Below are 19,536 nucleotides of genomic sequence, written 5' to 3'. Positions count from 1 at the left end.
AGAAGGGGACTAACTACTCTATATACAGTCGTGTGAGAAGAAAATATTAGGTATGAAGTTATCAGTTATAGCTAGTTAATTTTTGTGCTGCTGGTACTGATTGATTCATAGACCGGTCCGCGGCAAAAGGGTTGGGGCCCACTGGCTTACCTGACAATCTCGCACAGCACACAAGACTACCAGAGCAATAGTTAATGATAGTAGATGCAACAATGGAACTGCAAACATCAATAGAAGGCTAGTACAAATGCAAACTAAACAAAGCACTCATACTGATGAACATTGGCTTTGCTCCTAAAACAATTTCAAATCAAATGAAAATATACATGTACCACATCATCTTTTTGCACATCATTATCCTTCCTTCCTACCTTCAATCTCAGAAGCTGCAGTAGCCTAGTGGTCTAGACTGCTGATCTGTGAGCAGCGGGTTGGGATTCAATGACACAGTCACCTTATATTGACCCTTATTCCAACAAATGAAGTTAGGACCCCATGCAAAATACTCGAGTTAATCACTGATTTCTCATGTGGAAGCCCCTGTACTGCTCTCATCAGCACAAATCCTGCAAGTCTTGTGTACCCCATGCAGGTCCCATAAAGTTGCCATTATGCAAAAGCTTGCAACTAAAACCAAATCCAGGGTTTTGCAAAGGTTGAACAATGTTCTTTGCAAAAACCATGGAATTGAATACAAAGCAGTTTTTGCGAAGTATGAGTTTTATACTACTATAGGAAACTAGCCGACTGCCCGGAGTTGCACAGGAATTAAAAAAAGCTTCTAAAGTTATAAACAGTGACAGGTAATGTAATTGCCTGCCACTTGCCATTAGCCTGTCACATTACCAATGACTAATGCGAGTAAGCTACTAGTGTACTGCTAAACCTACTAAGAGCCGTGAGAGCAAGCTTTAGTGACGTTGCATAACGCAGAATGCTATGCGTATTTTACTGACCTAACAACTCATATGGCTTAATGAATGTATTGCATCTTGTGTAGCTTAATTGGTTAGGTTATCGCCTAGTGAACCAAAGGTTCCGAGATCAAATCCAGCACCAAGTTAGTCTTTCATCCCTAGATTTTAATAACTATAGCTGGACACACCAAATGACAGACTGAGATTTCTATATATGGATGATATCAGACTTGCAGGGTTTTTGCAAATAATGGCAGTACTGCTGCCCTCTCTCAGATATATTGGCACTGGTTTTACTTTGATGTAGATAAAGCTGTGTGGGTGATGCACTTGGTCAATCTGAGGACCAACAAGGCATGCCTTTAGGTCCTAACAGAGTTCTTAGCTTCCCTCTCTTGTATTGTCAGCGATGCCAGACGCTTCCCTAAACTGAAACTAACACTTCCAAAGCTCAAAAGATTAAAAAAGTCACAAATAAATCATCTATTAAAACTGATTCATGATTGGCTAGTTTTAGAAATACTGTACAATTTTATTAAATAACAATTGTAAAAATAAATAATCTTTAACGTGTCTAATATAAAACACTTGAGGTATGGTGGGTGTCAGTAGTTGTCTTTCTATCGTTTAGGCAACCCTCTATGCTTGATATTGTGAGGATTTTTACGCTCAAGCAAATTGTCAGACTCATCTGTGTCAGCTGGATCATCATATTTTGTAGAAATTATTGCCTCGTCAGACACTCGTTTTCGGCCACGAGGGGTGACAAATCGAGCGACTTTTTCTCCATAAAACCTAAAAATTTAGTCATACAACTAAACATCACGCAACACATAACAAACGCTCACTATGTTAACCTAACAGCATGTGCACTAGAGTGCCTACAAAGTACAAACCTCTCATCAATACAGAAGAAATGCTAGATCTGTTAGCATTTGGTCAAGCCAGTACAGGACTTACCCAAGGCCTCTCTTGTCTCTTGGATGTTGCCCATCAGTGTCTATGATATGAGCTCTGCCCTCTTCCTTCCTGCCCATCCCCTGCCCGTCCTTCCAGCCCTGACTCTCCAGCACAGATCTTCCTACCCCCTTTAATAACAACAGACCTGTCTTTGTAAAATGTCTTCTTGTAGATGCTTGGCACATAGCAAGCTATGAAAATGTTAGTTACAAGTTAGCTAGCATGGTCCCTGAAGTTTGCATAATTTGGCATAAACTGAATACATTGACATATGGAGGCTCATAAATGCTCATAAAAACATAAATGGCTCTAAGATGCCAAGCAGAAAATATTAGATTCACATCATAACATATGAAACTTCATATTAGGAGATAAACACTTCTACATGCATATATGAGAGCCACACTAAATGATATGTGGCTATACGATATGCATATATCATATATGATATATGCATGACCTCATATATGAGATTCAGGCGATGCGATATGAGAGGTACAGTATGTCATATGAGACAAACATTATGTGATATAAGATGAACACTATATGATAAGAAAACTAGGCAATACTGCATAAAATTTACTATGTGATATAAGACATACATCATGCGACAAAAGTACTACTAAATGAGAGGTACGCCATATAACATACGACAAACTCCATGTCATGTGAGAAAAACACTGTGTGATATGACAGGTAACTACATCTTATGAGATATGAGAACACAATGAGATATGAACAGTAGGCCATACCATGCGAGACAAACACCCTATCATGTAATTCGACACTCCCGCATATGGTGTACTGGTCTTTGTAATCAATTACCTTAGTGTGCTGTTCAAAGGATCCAATTGGTTTATCGAATGCAGAGACCTCTTCAAGATGAGCGATGTCTCCTCTCAGTCTATCCTCTGCCCTCATCTTTATATAGTCTTGGGCATCTTTGTCACCCGTGCCAGGCTCGTAGTATTCACTCATATCCACATCCCAATCATCAGTCGTTTGCTCATCAAAGTCTGCAACAACCAGTAGAAATCAATAGCAATAGAAAAGAACAATCTAAAAATATTCCTTTGAATTGGTCATGATAGTGATATGGTGTGATAACTCCTAAAACCAAAACCTCCTGCATTCATAGTGCATGAGAATTCATTATTTCAACCACAGCACGAAGAACTACAGGCAGAAGCGGAGTTGACCTTCTATGAGATTGTTATAGAAGTGCGACAGAATGAGCTTATGACACAAGCTGTTAACAATGAAGAGATGTAACTCCACGAATACTCCATGATGTGAAACAGACATGTTACACTCTGAGCAACTATCCTGTTGCTGAGGTTGTACTGCGCATTAACCGCTTGCGTGAGTTTAGCCCCAATTAGACTCATCTTTGCAATTTTAGAAATTGGCTGAATGATGTTAGTGGCACAGAGCTAATGAAACTAAGATCGAGTAATGGGAAAAAATCATCCACATCCTTATGATTGCTTTAGCGACTCATGCATGGGATTCATCTATACCACTGACATGTACATATGACCCATACTAAGTATACATATGAGTCACATAAGTCACATGATGAATAAATATGTGTCACATGACATATGCAAGTTACATGATGTATACATACAAGTTACATGATGTATACATACAAGTCATATGATGTATACATACAAGTTACATGATGCATACATACAAGTCACACAATGTATACATACAAATCACACAATGTATACATACGAGTCACATGACGTATACATACGAGTCACATGACGTATACGTATGAGTCACATGACATAAACATATGAGTCACATGACGTATACATACAAGTCACATGTTCTATTTGTAGAACTCACCACCTTCCAACTTCTTCCAGTACTGAGCATCTGTATAGAATACCAGACCAGATCCGCCTTTCTCCCACTTCAACTCAATCTTTTCTTCATATAGCCTTTCCTTGTTCCTCTCATAGTTAGCTGGATCATCATGAAAGGCCTCGTGTCTGTCCCACTCCTCAGTCTCACCGTCTGATTCGACCTAGGCACCAATAGAAGAAAACACATATTTTCTAGACAAACCAATGAAAAGAATAATTCAATGTCCACTGTTACACAAGAAGAAAAATGTAATATACATCAATAGATTGGTACACCAAGCTATCAATGTACATGTATACATCAATAGATTGGTACACCAAGCTATCAATGTACATGTATACATCAATAGATTGGTCCACCAAGCTATCAATGTACATGTATACATCAATAGATTGGTCCACCAAGCTATCAATGTACATGTATACATCAATAGATTGGTCCACCAAGCTATCAATGTACATGTATACATCAATAGATTGGTACACCAAGCTATCAATGTACATGTATACATCAATAGATTGGTCCACCAAGCTATCAAAGTCATCTCAAATTGCAACATGGGATGATAAATCCAGCTTTACGCATTTTACACATGATGGGTAAGATTTGTTATTGTGAGATGCTTGTGTAAAAGTTAGTAAGTGTCAAGTGAGTTCAAATTTTAGTACGTCTATCTCAACATCTATCTAAAACTTTAAAATATATTTAAATAGGCCTAATGGTTCATGATACATTGAAAATTTTGTGAAATCTCATCAGGATGCGAATGCATGCGACAAAAGGACAACATGATAGTCATAAGGCACTAATAAACTCGACAGCACAGCATGATGTAACACCCTATGTTTGCTGACTCGCAGAAATATAGTACACTGTTTTACTGTTTTGGTGGATTGAGTACTTGATCTAACTCAGCTTGTCTCTTCTCCTCAGTCATATTGAATAATAATTATGACATCGCTGACTGTTGTTTTCAGCTTATTTTTCCTATTATTTGCGAAGCTATTGGTAACTTTCGCCTTCTTTTAATTTAAGTCGCACTTTTCTAAAGGCCTATTTGAAATGGCTTACGTTAGTTGTATCAGTAGTGTATCATACCATATCTATCATCATGCATAGCTGTAATAGTACTTTATTCCTAAACCGATCTAGTAAAACGTTATCGTTTAGTTGACGCATAAAAATTAACACCATATCCATTATTAACTTGAAAGAGATTTAATTCTAATAAAATTGCATCAATATATAGGGTAAATCCTGCAGCCAATAAAGCCAGAAAACAATATGTAAAATTTTTTTACTATTAATTCTACTAGCTTAAGATTAGCAAACCTTCTTGTGACTGGTTAAATTGTTAATAACTAACAGTTGAAACAGTACTAATAAACATCTTATAGAATATGCGCAATAAATATTTACTGAAAGCAGTTTTAATCTGAGCTTAGGTGATATTTTAATGTAGTATCGCACTATTTATAATAATTAATGATAATGCAACTAGTATTAATAATATTATTTCATATTATTATGCATATTTCATTATTCCATTTACTATTTAGACAGTAAATGGTAATTTAAAATCGAATAAACAGTGTATATAATGTAATACATTATATATTTAAAAATATAAAATCTGGTCAGATATTATATTTTAAAAATACTATTCAGTTTTATGTAAAAATAAAAATATAATTTAGAAATGATATAATATTTATAACCATATTGTTAAAAAATAAATTAATTAGTGTCTTTTAATGTCTGCTTTATCATTATTTACTGTCTACTGACGATCGTTATTTAGAAGAAAATAACAAGTGACAAGAATATATCAAAAGTACATTAACCTCATTATTCGTGTAAAAGAAACACGTAGTTTATAATATATTATATAAACTCTGTGTTTTAAATCAAAATTTACTACCAGTCTAGGAATTTGTTTACAATGCAAATCGCTCACAGAAAATTAGTTATACGTACACTAAAAAGTAATGACTGTGACCATCATCCCTGCATGTACAAACCCTCCTCAGTACTACTATATTTAAAAAGGCGTAAAGTCAGTCTACGTTATTGAAACCAACAGGGAGAAATTTACAAAGATCTCTTCTACAATTATCTGTATACTCCATTTAGCAAATAGAGCATATAAGTTGTCTTTTATTGTTGAAGTTGAAGACCGGGATAATGTTAAATTAGCGCTGATGGTGTGATAATCATAGTTGAATTAGAGTGTCATATTCATGATGTAATTTTTTTGCCGAGCTGGTGTTTCAAGCCCAATTATTATTGTAAAAAATTCCTAGTGTCAAATTTCCTATTTTACTAAAAACTTGTATGAATTAAGTAGTGATAATTTTTCCCAGCGAGCCTATTACTATCGCAACAACTTTAAATTATCAGCGTGACGCTGTATTACAAGTGTTAATAATGGTAAAACTGGTGTGCGGAGATTAAAATTTCACTTTAATTAAAGAACATTTTGGAATTTATATTTTATCTTTATACAGAGAACAACAGATAAAACTTAATAATACTTGCGGATGCACTACAATCATGATTTTAACTACCAACAAAACATTTATTTCAATTTCATTTTTATGTTAATATTCCTGATGTTGTACAGTTTAGGTTACAATAAAATGTGGAGATTATGAAAATAAAGAACTTTGTTGTAAAATTACACGTTGTAGTATAATTTTCAATTAACACTTAATAGGAAGTTACAAAATCTAGCGATTCTCATAATAAGAAACCTTACCCATATGCAAATAAAAGATATTTCAAGCTAGAGAGTCACATGAAGTAAAAATCGAACCTAGAGAGTCACATGAAAAAACTCAACATAAAGAGTAACAAGACAGGACAATCTAGGATGTACAGATGAAAATTTAAAGGTTGACTTGCAACAAAATTCACATTACAGTTATTTGTTATCAAAAGATTCACCATGTCTTACTCTGTTGTGTTGTAGGTGCAAAATATGTGGAAATGTGATTACAAGCTCTCAAAAGCTCAAAAACAAAAGCCGCCATAGATTGGAATCTATTTATCTGACGTAGTCATGAAATTTATTTATTGTCTGGTCACGTGATGTTCTCACATGAATTGAAAGGCCAATAAAAAGCTCAATATAAAACTTATCGTAGCACTAGTTTATGACAAACACTTCGGGTTTTACATAAGACCCCGTATCAAATATAGATGCTCGCTACTTTACAGTTTTGTTTCGGTTTGGTCTAATCGGCAAGTCGTAATCTGAACATGTGACCCAATACTTCGCAAATAATTTCTGCAGCACTTTTTGATTGTCACAAGTGACCAACAGGCTCGTCATGATTATCAGACAATGATATGTACTCCTTCAAGCTAAAGCTAAAAGATTAACCAATTTTTTACGGTAAGTTATAAGATATCACTGCTAAAAGTGACAGCATTACAATGACGATAAAACAGACGCGTAAGAACAATAGACATGGTTTTATTGAATGCGTGAAGTATATTTGTGAAAATATTTCGACGAATAAGGTTGCATGAAAGTGTAAACAAAAACCTTCTACCACAGCTACGTCACATATGAGCCGTTTTGGAAAGAGAATCCAAACTACGGCGGTCTCTTGTGGCTGCGATTAACTGTTTGTTTTTGAGTTTTTAATAGCTTGTAATCACATTTCCACATATTTTGCACCTACAACACAACAGAGTACGACATGGTGAATCTTTTCATATCAAATAACTGTAATGTGAATTCTGTTGCAAGTCAACCTTTAAGATAGAAAATCCAACCTAAACAGTCATATGAGGAGACCATCCAACCTACACATTTGCATGAGGAGACAATCTAATCTCAGAAAACACATAAGACAATCCATCTTAGAGAATCACATGAGGAGACAATCCATCTTAGAGAATCGCATGAGGAGACAATCTAGCTAAGATAATCACATGAGGAGACAATCTAGCTAAGATAATCATGTGAGGAGACAATCTAGCTTAAACAGTCACTTGATACAGACAGTAATTGAATGAAAAGTCTAACAAAAAAAGAATTGTTCAAAATATCTTTGTTAATAAATGAAAACTCATAATTTTACCAAACTTGAATGAGCTGAATCAAAGCAGACAGGAAATGGATGCAAACAAGTTGTTCTTTTCAGCTACAAAATACAAAACGAACCGGCAGTGTGGATATATGTTTCCTGTATATATATATATATATATATATATATATATATATATATATATATATATATATATATAGTATATATTGGGACCATATATAGTATATCACCATTGGGACAACAATAAAAGGCACTGATAATAGTGCGGGGCATGTTGCACAGAACGAGAAACAAAGTTGGGACAAAGGCTAAGTGACCACCATTATCAACTGTAAAAGTAGTAAGAGTACCTGATCAGGAAAGGCAGCAGTGTGACTAGATGAAGCAGTATCAGACTCTGTTAACAACTTCCTGTGAGGTTTGTTTCTCTCCTCCTCCCTCTGCATCTTTTGCTGAAGTTGTCTTTCCTCTACATACTCAGTGTGATTAAGGATCTTGTGTCGTAGTGCAGTTCGTGCGGGTTCAGCTGACGCTGGGACAGCACTAGGCTGACTTTGACTCACCTGCTGAATATATATATTCTGATACATTTGGGTTTTACCAGTAGATATTGCAATCGGACTGTATTTCCAAACCATTTTTTGAATATGCGTGAATGTCATAGTTTGGAGTTTGGTAAACAAATATAAAGAGACTGATGGAGAACATTAATAATAGAACAAAAAATAAATGATACAACAATATAAAAAACAAACTAAGAAAATATAAAAAGATAAGTAAGTTTAATCTTCACCTTTCCAAGTTAGAGTAAGTTAAGTTGTGTAGGTCACCACCACTTTTGCTTCAAATCTATACACCAGCTAGTCTAAACCTCCATTCACACATTTCCAGGATGAAGTAGCAACGGAAACAATTGATCAATAAAATCTTTATTCATATATTATTTATATCTCATTTTACTGCTCCTTATAAGGCATTCCTTGCTGCTATCTAATTGTCAACAGCGTTTGTTTTTAATTTTATTTGCTCAGATCTGAGATCTGCACAGGTAGGATGGAGGTTTCCCAAACAGCAGATTTAAAGCAATTTCTTTCTCACAAAAATTGTCTGTTCATTTTACAAATGCAGCAGAATACTGCTAGTCACAAATAGAATTTAATTATTATTGTAGAGTATTTGAAGTAATCTGTCAATCAGTAATCTGTCAATCAGTAATCTGTCAATCAGTAATCTGTCAATCAGTAATCTGTCAATCAGTAATCTGTCAATCAGTAATCTGTCAATCAGTAATCTGTCAATCAGTAATCTGTCAATTAGTAATCTGTCAATCAGTAATCTGTCAATCAGTAATCTGTCAATTAGTAATCTGTCAATAAGTAATCTGTCAATCAGTAATCTGTCAATCAGTAATCTGCAGCTACTTATATGTGACTCTGCGACCAAAGCAATTTAAAATTTATGCAGAATTTGTGAAATTACAGTAGGCCTATAACCCTAATCCTTTTCGATGAAGCACAGGAATAATTCTGATCATACGCTCTGTTTGAATGCTTTGGTTGTCTCGTAACTCAAAATTCACCAAAAACTGGGCGGATACGGCTTGGGAGTTCAATTAAATGGTAATTACCTTTCTACCAACTTACCTTTCTACCAACTTATCTTTCTACCAACATATCTTTCTACCAACTTACCTTTCTACCAACTTACCTTTCTACCAACGTACTTTTCTACCAACGTGCCTTTCTACCAACTTACCTTTCTACCAACTTACCTTTCTACCAACTTACCTTTCTACCAACGTACTTTTCTACCAACGTGCCTTTCTACCAACTTACCTTTCCAGAGTAGTCATATGGAACAGATGTGTAATACTTTCCTCCCTCCTTTTTGAATTTGAGATTAAGTTTCCTTATGACGAGAGGAGGAAGTCGACAAGAGTTGATGTACTCCAGGAAGATCTTACTACTCGTTCCAACATTACCCTGCATCGAAGACATCTAATCAGACAAAAGCCAAAACATGGCAGATCTTGATGAAATGTCTAACTTAATAGATTTCAGTTCTATCCAGAGCAACTCGAATCACTTCAGAATTAGGTTAAATATAACATAAGTCATTCAAGTGCTTATCTATTGATGCTCCCTCAGCAGTCTGACAACAAAAGATAATTAGCAATAAGCTAACATAGAAGCACTTTTTCACAACCAAATTTCTGAATGTGAGCCATTTTTGTTTTAAAATACAACACAACAACATCATAGCTACGAAATCAAAAACATTGAACCAAATGTGTTTGCTACCAAAGGGAGTGTCGGTTAGATGCTTCTTTATGCCCTGCTAAAGGCCTTTATGAAGATCATACAGAGACAGGTTGTTGTTGACAGGTCCAGCTGCCATGATCACAAGGGCATGACAGTCTCTTATCAGAAGCATAGTGAAAGGAGTGTATGACGTACAGTGAATTTGACACTAGATATTTAGTAAAAGTAACATTAGATATAGTGACATCAATAATATAATTTACTGTAATATTAAAAACAATGGCATCATTTCAAAGCCTTTACCTGTGGCATGACATCCGGAGGTTGCATCTCCTTAAATTCCATAATATCATCAAACGCCATGTAGAGGTTGCCCGCCTTTTTATCATCACATGGTTTCACAGTGAACTCTCGGTCAAGGTTGTGTTTCGTACAATCATCTAAAGCACATATTGGTGTATTTTATGTTGCGAAGGTAACAAAAATGTCTTTTAAAAAACTTTATTCACTAACAAGACCCATGACATAGCTTCTTAAACAATAAAATTAAAAAGTAACAATGTGATCGAAAACCCGAACATCCTACAATACTTTTTGATTGGTTAATCCTACAGCTGTGGTGGTACAGGATGAACCTTCTCCACACCTTATGATAAAACAATGAAGTTCATTAATCAATTAATAATCAATAATTAAACAATCAAGTTGTGTGTTGTATTGTCCCTAAAACTTTACAATGAAAGCATACCTAGCAGTGAAATCGAAAGCTGCAAACAAATGAACATACAACTAAGCAACAGGCACTGCAATGAACTGCCAACTGCTTCATAATGTCACTGACAATCACTTTTCCTTGAAGCCTGTAACCTTGAAATATTACCAATTTTTTTCTATGAGTGCTTAAAGTGATTCTTTTATAGGATCTGCTGAAACAAAATTCCTAAACATTTTTTAGTAACGGGATTACCATCCTTCAGCAACACTGAAGGGTATAGGAAAGGCCTGAACTAATAAACAGCCAAACAGTAAAGAAATATTTCGGTGAATGTATTTCTAGCAGACTCCTCAACAGCTGAAATGCTTGCAGAATAATGGGAACGAAAATACATGGTAACTGATAAGATGCCTCACTCTATAGAGAATGTGACACAAAGTAATGATTTCATTTATTAGGTGTGTCTCTGAATGTAACTCCTAAAGTGCTGTGTATTGGGGCAATTGTAAAATGGCTCTTTTGTAGCTACCCATTAGACTACTTGGACTAACTTATCCTTTGAAATCCAGGTAATAAAAAATGCAATCTGTTTTGTCCCATTCTATTTAAAACTTCAGAAAGGTTCGTAGAAAGGTAAGTTGGTAGAAAGGTAAGTTGGTAGAACGGTAAGTTGGTAGAAAGGTAAGTTGGTAGAAAGGTAAGTTGGTAAAAAATTAATTACCATTTAATTGAACTCCCAAGTCAGGTAAATTTTGAGTTACGAGACAACTAAAGCATTCAAACAGAGCGTATGACCAGAATTATTCCTGTGCTTCATCTAAAAAGATTTGGGTTATAGGCCTACAGTAATTTCACAAATTCTGCATAAATTTTGAATTGCTCTGGTCGCAGAGCCACATATAAATAGCTGCAGATTACTGATTTTCATGAACTGTATGAGCAAAATGTACACAGCTTAAACAAAAAGCAAATAATTTTACTATATCTATATAATAAACCGATAAGTATAATTGGTCTCAACCCGGATACGTTTCGAATATTGTTATCAGCAACATAATATATTATATACATGAAACCATGCCGAGTATTGGACAGTGTCAATGCCAACAAGGTATAGGAGATATCTCGCAAGCTAGAGGGCAAACTTTTGGCATTAATGCAAAAGCAGACTGACAAGCTTTCATTAGGCTTCCCTGCAGAGCAGTGAAAATATACAGAATGTGCCTTACCATTACCTGTAACACAGAATATGGGATAGATAAAGCATTGTGTAGGATGGCTTCTATTCTTGTCATCCTTCCAATGATGTAGATGATAAGAAGATCTCAATCTATGATATGACTCTACTTTGCAACTGATAATGCAACAGCATGCTGACTCCTTACTAGGGTGTTTGCTTTCTATGTCATTAAAATCTACAATGTTCAAAGTACAACACTGACCTGATAACCCTAACAAACACTGACACACCCTGTAGAACATTTACAAAAAATATATATTTGCTCAACTTTGAACATCATCTGATATAAAAACATTGGCTTGAGACTCGCTTTTGCATAGCTACAACAGTCATGACCAATACACCATCATTTTCTAGAGTATCCAAGCTGGTTAGACTAGCTACTTTCAACAAGTTGACTTTAAAACTCTTCACTATTATCTGTTTCATCTTCTATTACCCTATGTCATTAAGTCGTTTGGCTTCTACAGGCCTGTTCTAATTATAAAGAAAAATGCCATTTCATTCATCTTTTAGTCATCATAATGTAACCTACTGGCATCTTGTGAATAAGTGTAAAAAGCACCATGACAAGATTTAAATAAATATTATGTTGAAATGAGCTATTTACCAGCTAATAAGATCTATCACGTAATTTATTAGACTTCGTGATAAATATAGACATGTACTTATATAGTTAAAACAACACATACGTAAACTACGGGCTAAAAACAATAGTACAACCTGATTTTTATGTTAGAGTTTTTAGAGTTGTAAAATTGGGAAAAACAACAGTGACAAAAAATGCTTTTTTAACAGTCAAACTTGCAAACAAAGAACACAGCTTATACAAAGACCAGCACGAGCGACTAGAAAGATGAATGAAAGAAAGCTTATGTAAGACGTCTTCGAATTGCAACCAATGAGACCACCACTGGCATAACGTAAAAACGGTGAAGATAAACTATCTGCTTTTAACGTATTACAATACTAACCGTCGTAAATTCTTTTACACATAGGCCTGTGTCGATAATGGAAAATGTTAAATCCATTACACTCAAGCAGTTCACTAAAGAAGTTTCTCAATTGTGCTGCTCTATATGAAAAGGGTATATTAAAGACCATGGCAAAAATCTGCATAGATTCCATGAGACTGTGTAATCTTTGTCCCACAATAATAAAAAAATAATGTGGTTTTCCTTCAACGACGTTAACGATTCGTCAGATAATATCGAAACGAATGTGGTCTATCGCCACTACTACAATTCTTTGGCGGATAAACAACAGCTGATCATGTGTTGACCGAATAGACAATAGCAATTGGTCTAATCATTATCCAACTAGAACGTTGCCTCAGGAAAATAAACCAGTCACCAAAGAGAGGAATAACGAACCCTTCTAAATAGGAGTTTTCTTCTCTCGCTAACTCGTCATTCATGATTAGCAATAATTGTGCAATAAAATTATCAAAGCTTGTCTTTTGGCTATGATTGGGAACAAAACAACTACAAACCCCAAATTACATTGTAACTGTCATTTTCTTCGTGCCATTATGGCGCCATCAAATACGTTTAGATGTATTTCGTTTTACATGACTGCATGCGTCGGAGTTTGAAACGACTGATGATTGAAAAGTTCAGTAAAATAATAAATTGGGGAATCTTAAAAATTACCACTGCTACAAAAAAGAACAATAAACACTGCAATACATCGACATGTAAACATGAGAATCTAGAACAATTTCTGTGCTGCTGAAAATACCAAACATGGGAGTTATCTAACTCTTGCAGCTGATGAAATGTAAACATTTGGAACATAAATAGCATGGGAGCTGTATGACCATTACAATGAAGAACTTACGAATGAAAAAAGCACAAAAGTTTAACTGAATCAGGATTATTAGCGATCACCACCACTACATATGAAGGAGAATAACATACTACAGCATTTACGAATGGGTATTGTATAGAGCAAATGACTTTACAGAGTGACAGGCAAAGGCAGAGATACATTATACATGCACTGGATTCACCTGCATTACAATAGCCAGTTAGATTTACGATTTGCGGAACATTATAGCAGTCAACACACACTGAGTCCTCAACTAATATCAATAAGTATTTACAACACTTTATTTAGTATATTATAGAGATAGCTTATAATTTTATTATAGACAATATTGTGCAGTATACTCATAGACTTGTATTGCATAATTATTCATAAACTCAGATAGTGTATTTTATGAGAAAAGATTAATGAAATATTTGTAAAAAAATATACATGTAACATAAAATAAAAATTATACTTTTGCGTTATGTAAATTAGGTAACTAGTAGCGACCCTGTATGAGGATTACTGAAAAATTCATTTCATAATTTTATTACTAATACTTTTTTGAGTTATGACCAATTTTGTACAATTGGTTGCTAAATAGTCTAATTTTTGCCTATCATCATGGGAATTCCAATAATCAGGAAGCAATGATTGATTACTGCAATAACCCTATAAACAAACAGTGCGCAAATAATTGGGCAAAACCTGTAAATAAACAAAACTAGCCAATGACACTTGACAATGACCAAAGGGCAGATATAGAAGAGGAGCAAATCAATGAGAAAAAAGGAATGAGGCAGCAAAAAGGAAGAGACCTAGTGAGATAAAGAGCTGGAAGAATTCCCCCAAGGATGTGTCGAATCAGGCAGCCGTAAAGCCCTAAAAGTAGAAATGGAGACACAGAGCTAACCGGAGGCAGAGGAAGAACAGCCAAACCGAGGGGGTTGACTTCTTGAAGTTCATGATACCCAAAAAAGCCTGCAGTAGATGGCTTGCAGAAGATATCGACTCATTCAGAAAGAAATATAAAGCAGACACAACTCACCATAGGAGGTGGCAAGATGGGAAGCTATAACGCCCAGAGAGAAAAGAGTTTATTCCTTCCCTTGCTAGTAAAGAGATCACTACACTAGGCACCCATTAGAAGTATAGATAATATATAAAATATATAAAATATATAAACATATAAGCATATTGTTATTTTTGCTTGGGCTATCAAGTATTACGAGAAAAATTGTTATTCTGATACTTTGCAGATATATTGCAGATGCTTTAAAAACCATTAGGGTATTATTGTTGATTGTAAGATAATTACTTCTACGCAATTCAGAGCTTTGTAATCCTGACACTGCTTGTATTGAATATTGATGTAGGCTCACTATTAACAACAGTACAATACTGTCACAGAACAATTTCAAAAAAAAATGGTAGAAGTGCCTATCCCCATTGAGTAACTTGTTGGCTCATTGTTTGCTTTACAGCAACAGTTTGATTTTTGTGAGGCGGGTGCTACCACTTTGTTTGCGACCAAAATTTGTTTTTGGAGAAATTAAACTCGAGTCCAGACGCTAGCCATTACACATACAATCGTTATAGTATATTCACTCAAAAGAAACAAAAACAACATTTTACATTATTAATTTTTTAATAAGATTCTAATGACAACCAAAAGATTTAAATAACAATAATAGTGATATATTAAACATATATAGTTTTATCATTACATTATCATAGTAATATAATAATTATTATTATAGTAATGTTATAATATTATAAACATATGATTATATTGTTATAAACATTAAAATTTTCCTTTGACACATGGCCGCTGTTCTTAGAACCGAATTGATTTGGAGTTGTTACCACTCAGCTCTGCCAAAAAAGCAGCTAATTTAGCTGGCAACCTATTTATATCTGTGAGCAAAACTACATGAAGCTGTTACACAGCACTAAACTGCAAGGATGGCACACCAACATTTCCCTTGCCAGCAGCCTTCACCATCACGGTGTTATACCCCCGGAGCACAACACCTACAAACAAAATCAAGCAAATATGGCAGCCCCACTGCCGCCCCCTGCTGCCTACACCTGTGCACAAGGCAATAACTGCTCTGCAGCCTCTGCTGGCACACGATGCCATATACAACAGACCACAGCACGATGAAGCTTTTCGTCAGCAAAAGAGAATGGCAAGGCAACTCAGTAGCTGAGTTCACATGCTCTACTCTCCTTTCCCAGGTTTCTGCCAAAGCACTGATGCACCTCCCTATAAATAGTGAGTCCTGTTAGCCAGTCCTTGTACCTTTCCAGGCAAGTCAGCTTTTGTATTACTAGCTAATCGGAGGAAAGCCTCAAATATTTATATAATATCCTATAATATCAATTGCTTTGTTTATTCACCACTTGCTGCTTAGTTGCTATTAAAATCACAAATGTTTTAGCGGTGCATAATATTTGTCACTAGCTAAGAAAACATTAATATAATTATGCGTTGTGCTTGTTTAAGCAAGTAAATATAAATATTATCTTGCAGCCTGATGATTGACAAGACAGGTCATGAAACTGACAGTAGCCGCAAAAATAAGTACAACCATTTGCTATAACTAGTATATATATAAATATATATGAAATATATTAAGAACTGAAAACTTTAAAAACTGTTTACTACATAAAGTTTCATAGTTGTTACCATTCGTCAGGTAGAACTAAAATGATCTAGAGCTCATTTGATTGTATGCAAAAACACAGCTAAATGTAGTGGTGCACACCACTAATTTTAAGATGCTCAAACTAATTTTAAGATGCTCAAACCAATATTATGAGTTGATTCATAGTGTAAAAGTTGATAACATGAAATCTAAAGCCTGAAAGCTAAAATCTCATTCTAAACTTGAAAGGTTTATTACAAATTTACATCTAAGGTGTTAGCAATGGTAACAAAGGGTCGAATTCATATTCAACTAAAATACACAGTCGGCAATAAAAAAACCTGACTGGATATTTTGAACTGGGTTGACTAAAGTCATAGAAATGACAGTAAAATGTCAGCAAAATAAAACCTTGTGTTTCACAGTTTATCACTGAAGGCAGAGGAAAAACCAAAATACATTTCTTTATACATGTGCTTACTAGATACATAAAACTGAGATCGCGTCTTTGTGATGAGCAGTGATAAATAACCTAGGGCTAAACAGAACTGCTTGCAACACTGAAACTAGAAACACTTGTAAGATCAATAGTACTGCAGCTTATTGCAAAAGTAATAGTTTTACCTCATATTGTCAGCAAAGGTTTTGCAAAGATATGATAACAAATAATCAAGGTAAATAACGAGCAAAGATTTTCAAAGGTTTATCTTTGCTATGCATTCAGTGGCACCAGAAAATTAGTTGTCACTTTATTTTGACTTTTTCAAAACATTTTACAGTAAAGGCTAAAATTCACCAATTTAGCCAATTCACCAATAAAAAGTGTGAGCTAGATCTGTTTATCTACATAATGTTTGCGGTGCACACAGTTAATATTCTTACAACCAGGAGTTCCATCTTCATACGTAGCTAACATTTAAATGTGGTCACTATTTTATAGAAAGTGCTAAAACTCTATTTGGACATGCCAGATGTAGTTGCAACTACAGCTGGATGTATTCCTAGTTTTAGTTGGAGCCACTATACCTACAGTTGGAGGTATTGCCACTCCATTAGTATAAGCTAAAGCAAAGCTTCGATGTGAGATAACCACCAAGTTTGTAGATAAGAAATATTTAATTATGATGGTATCAATGATCATAAAACAAGATTTTCATAATAGCCGCAAATGTATTACATTCAACTACTGATGTAATTGTATGAATGGAGCTCTTGAATCCTTTGACCCGCTGTGAGTCATATGAATGTTTAGCGACAGCAGTGACTCCCAGTTCGTCTTGCTACTTGCATCTGACTGAATTGCACGTGTACAGCAGAACCTCCACTGACAAAAGACCTCGAATACAAAATTTCCAAGTTACAAAACATCTTTCTGTAGAAATGTTGCTTCAAATGACAAAAAATGCTTGCAAACACAAAGCGCGTTGCTGGCTGTTTAAGCATATGGAGAGCATGGTTCATAGTGGTGAACCTGAACTGCTTCGCTATTGGCTGTCTCTATCAACTTCCTGCTATCCCACTGGCCTACTTTTTCCTGCAGGTATGTATTTAATTTCAGTTGGTAGCGAAATTCAGTGAATGTCTAGGCAGCCAGTGCCAAAAGTAAAAAACATTCCTTGCAGTGCATATAGTTCTTATTCGTTGTTTAGCTGTTCTTTCCTCTTTCCATGCGCACTTTTTCTATTTATTATGCAGTAATCTAATTTTAATATGTATTTGTTACAAGTTTTAATCATTATTTATAATTTATATAAAAATATTATGTCTAAGTTTTTTGGGAGCCTGGAATGGATTAAGGTTCTTATGAGGTAAAATATGTTTCTACTTAGATAATTTTCTGCTTACGGAAACTTCTGGAAGGAATGCCTTCTGGGAGGAATTAATTTAGTAAGTAGAGTTTCTACTGTATCTGGTTTGAACATAAATTGACAAGTTGGAACAAAATATTTACAACCTGCAGATGCCTGCAATTTGCTCCAAAAATGGCTTAGGGAATGATGCGAAAAATATTAACCTTCTACCATTAGCGGAAGAGCGATATGCGCCAAATGTATTTATGTAAAGTTTATATAATAGCAACAAGAATTGTAGTTGGTCGAAGACCATTAAAAGATCCTCTGGTTAGTTCTGGTTTTTAACATGATACATACTAGGTGAATGATTGAGTAATAAACAGATTTTGCACAGAAAGTTTCTTTCTTAAATAAATTAAAAGAGAAAATAAACAACTTTATAGGTTTTCAACCTTTGTCAAACAACTGTAACTTTCAAACTTCATATTATAAAGAAAATATTTTGTGCAGGTCAAATAAATTAAAAAACTAAATAAAACAAATATAAAAGTGTTTAAATTTAAATGTTAAATAATTAGCAAGTAACAGCTAAATTAAGTCTGTTTTGCCACGATTACAATAAAAGCTGATTTGGATATGATACAATTAATACGAACTGGGAAAACAAAATAAAAATTCTAAATATGTTGGATTAATAATAGCAATTTGTCATAGAAGCATGCGTGTATAAAAAAGGTTACTGTTTCAGCAGAAGCTACTTATTAAAACTTCGAATACGACGATACTGGTACCTCTCAACACCGGTACAAATGTAAAAATGGGATATCGAACTGTTTTTGTCTGACCGAACAGAAAGAGAATGTAGAGGCTATTCCTTTTCGAGATAATACAATTGTCCGCTTGAAAAGTATTGACCTTGACCGCGATATAGCAATTGAACCTTACGAAAAGCCGAAAATAGAAGCTCACGAAAATGCGAAAAAGCATCGTGTTTCATAGAGTTAATATAATTTCAATTAATACCTCATTTAGCGCGTGCAATCGAGAAAAGGGGTATAGAGTATATACATGTAGTAAAAGCTATGAATTGGAATTGTATTAGATTGCAAGAGAATTGAATTGCAAACCTGCGACTGCGATCTTCGAGAGTTCGAGTCCAGCAGAATGACATCTTTAATATCCAAGATTTTAATAGCTATAGCCGAACAGACAAACAGATACCCATACGAATGGACAAACTTTGAGAAAAATGTA

The 19,536-nt window shown here is 34.8% G+C and overlaps 1 protein-coding gene across 1 annotated transcript; it reads right to left on the bottom strand.

Annotated features, from left to right (window-relative positions):
* Positions 1-1,434: 1,434 nt before the first annotated feature.
* On the bottom strand, positions 1,435-13,242 carry LOC137391293 (G patch domain-containing protein 3-like). The gene is made up of 10 exons (XM_068077719.1): positions 13,004-13,242; positions 12,019-12,204; positions 10,378-10,514; positions 9,649-9,795; positions 8,164-8,379; positions 7,847-7,909; positions 3,735-3,915; positions 2,703-2,893; positions 1,878-2,005; positions 1,435-1,712 (listed from the first exon to the last, which is right to left on the bottom strand). Exons 1-10 carry the CDS (start codon positions 13,155-13,157, stop codon positions 1,538-1,540), a joined length of 1,578 nt encoding a protein of 525 aa, XP_067933820.1. The 5' UTR covers positions 13,158-13,242; the 3' UTR covers positions 1,435-1,537.
* Positions 13,243-19,536: the final 6,294 nt, after the last annotated feature.

Source organism: Watersipora subatra, chromosome 3, assembly GCF_963576615.1.
Source record: "Watersipora subatra chromosome 3, tzWatSuba1.1, whole genome shotgun sequence".
Lineage (NCBI taxonomy): Eukaryota > Metazoa > Bryozoa > Gymnolaemata > Cheilostomatida > Watersiporidae > Watersipora > Watersipora subatra.
Note: the sequence above shows the minus strand (reverse complement) of the source record. Positions and strands in the feature narration are given on the sequence as shown.

Excerpts from the sequence above, each read along its gene's own strand:
- LOC137391293 (XM_068077719.1), bottom strand. The coding sequence starts at position 13,157 with ATGGAATCTATGCAGATTTTTGCCATGGTCTTTAATATACCCTTTTCA. Across the intron at positions 3,916-7,846 it reads ATTCAGCTCATTCAAGTTTG|GTCGAATCAGACGGTGAGAC; the intron begins GTAAAATTATGA and ends ATTGGTGCCTAG. Across the intron at positions 1,713-1,877 it reads AGAGACAAGAGAGGCCTTGG|GTTTTATGGAGAAAAAGTCG; the intron begins GTAAGTCCTGTA and ends CTAAATTTTTAG.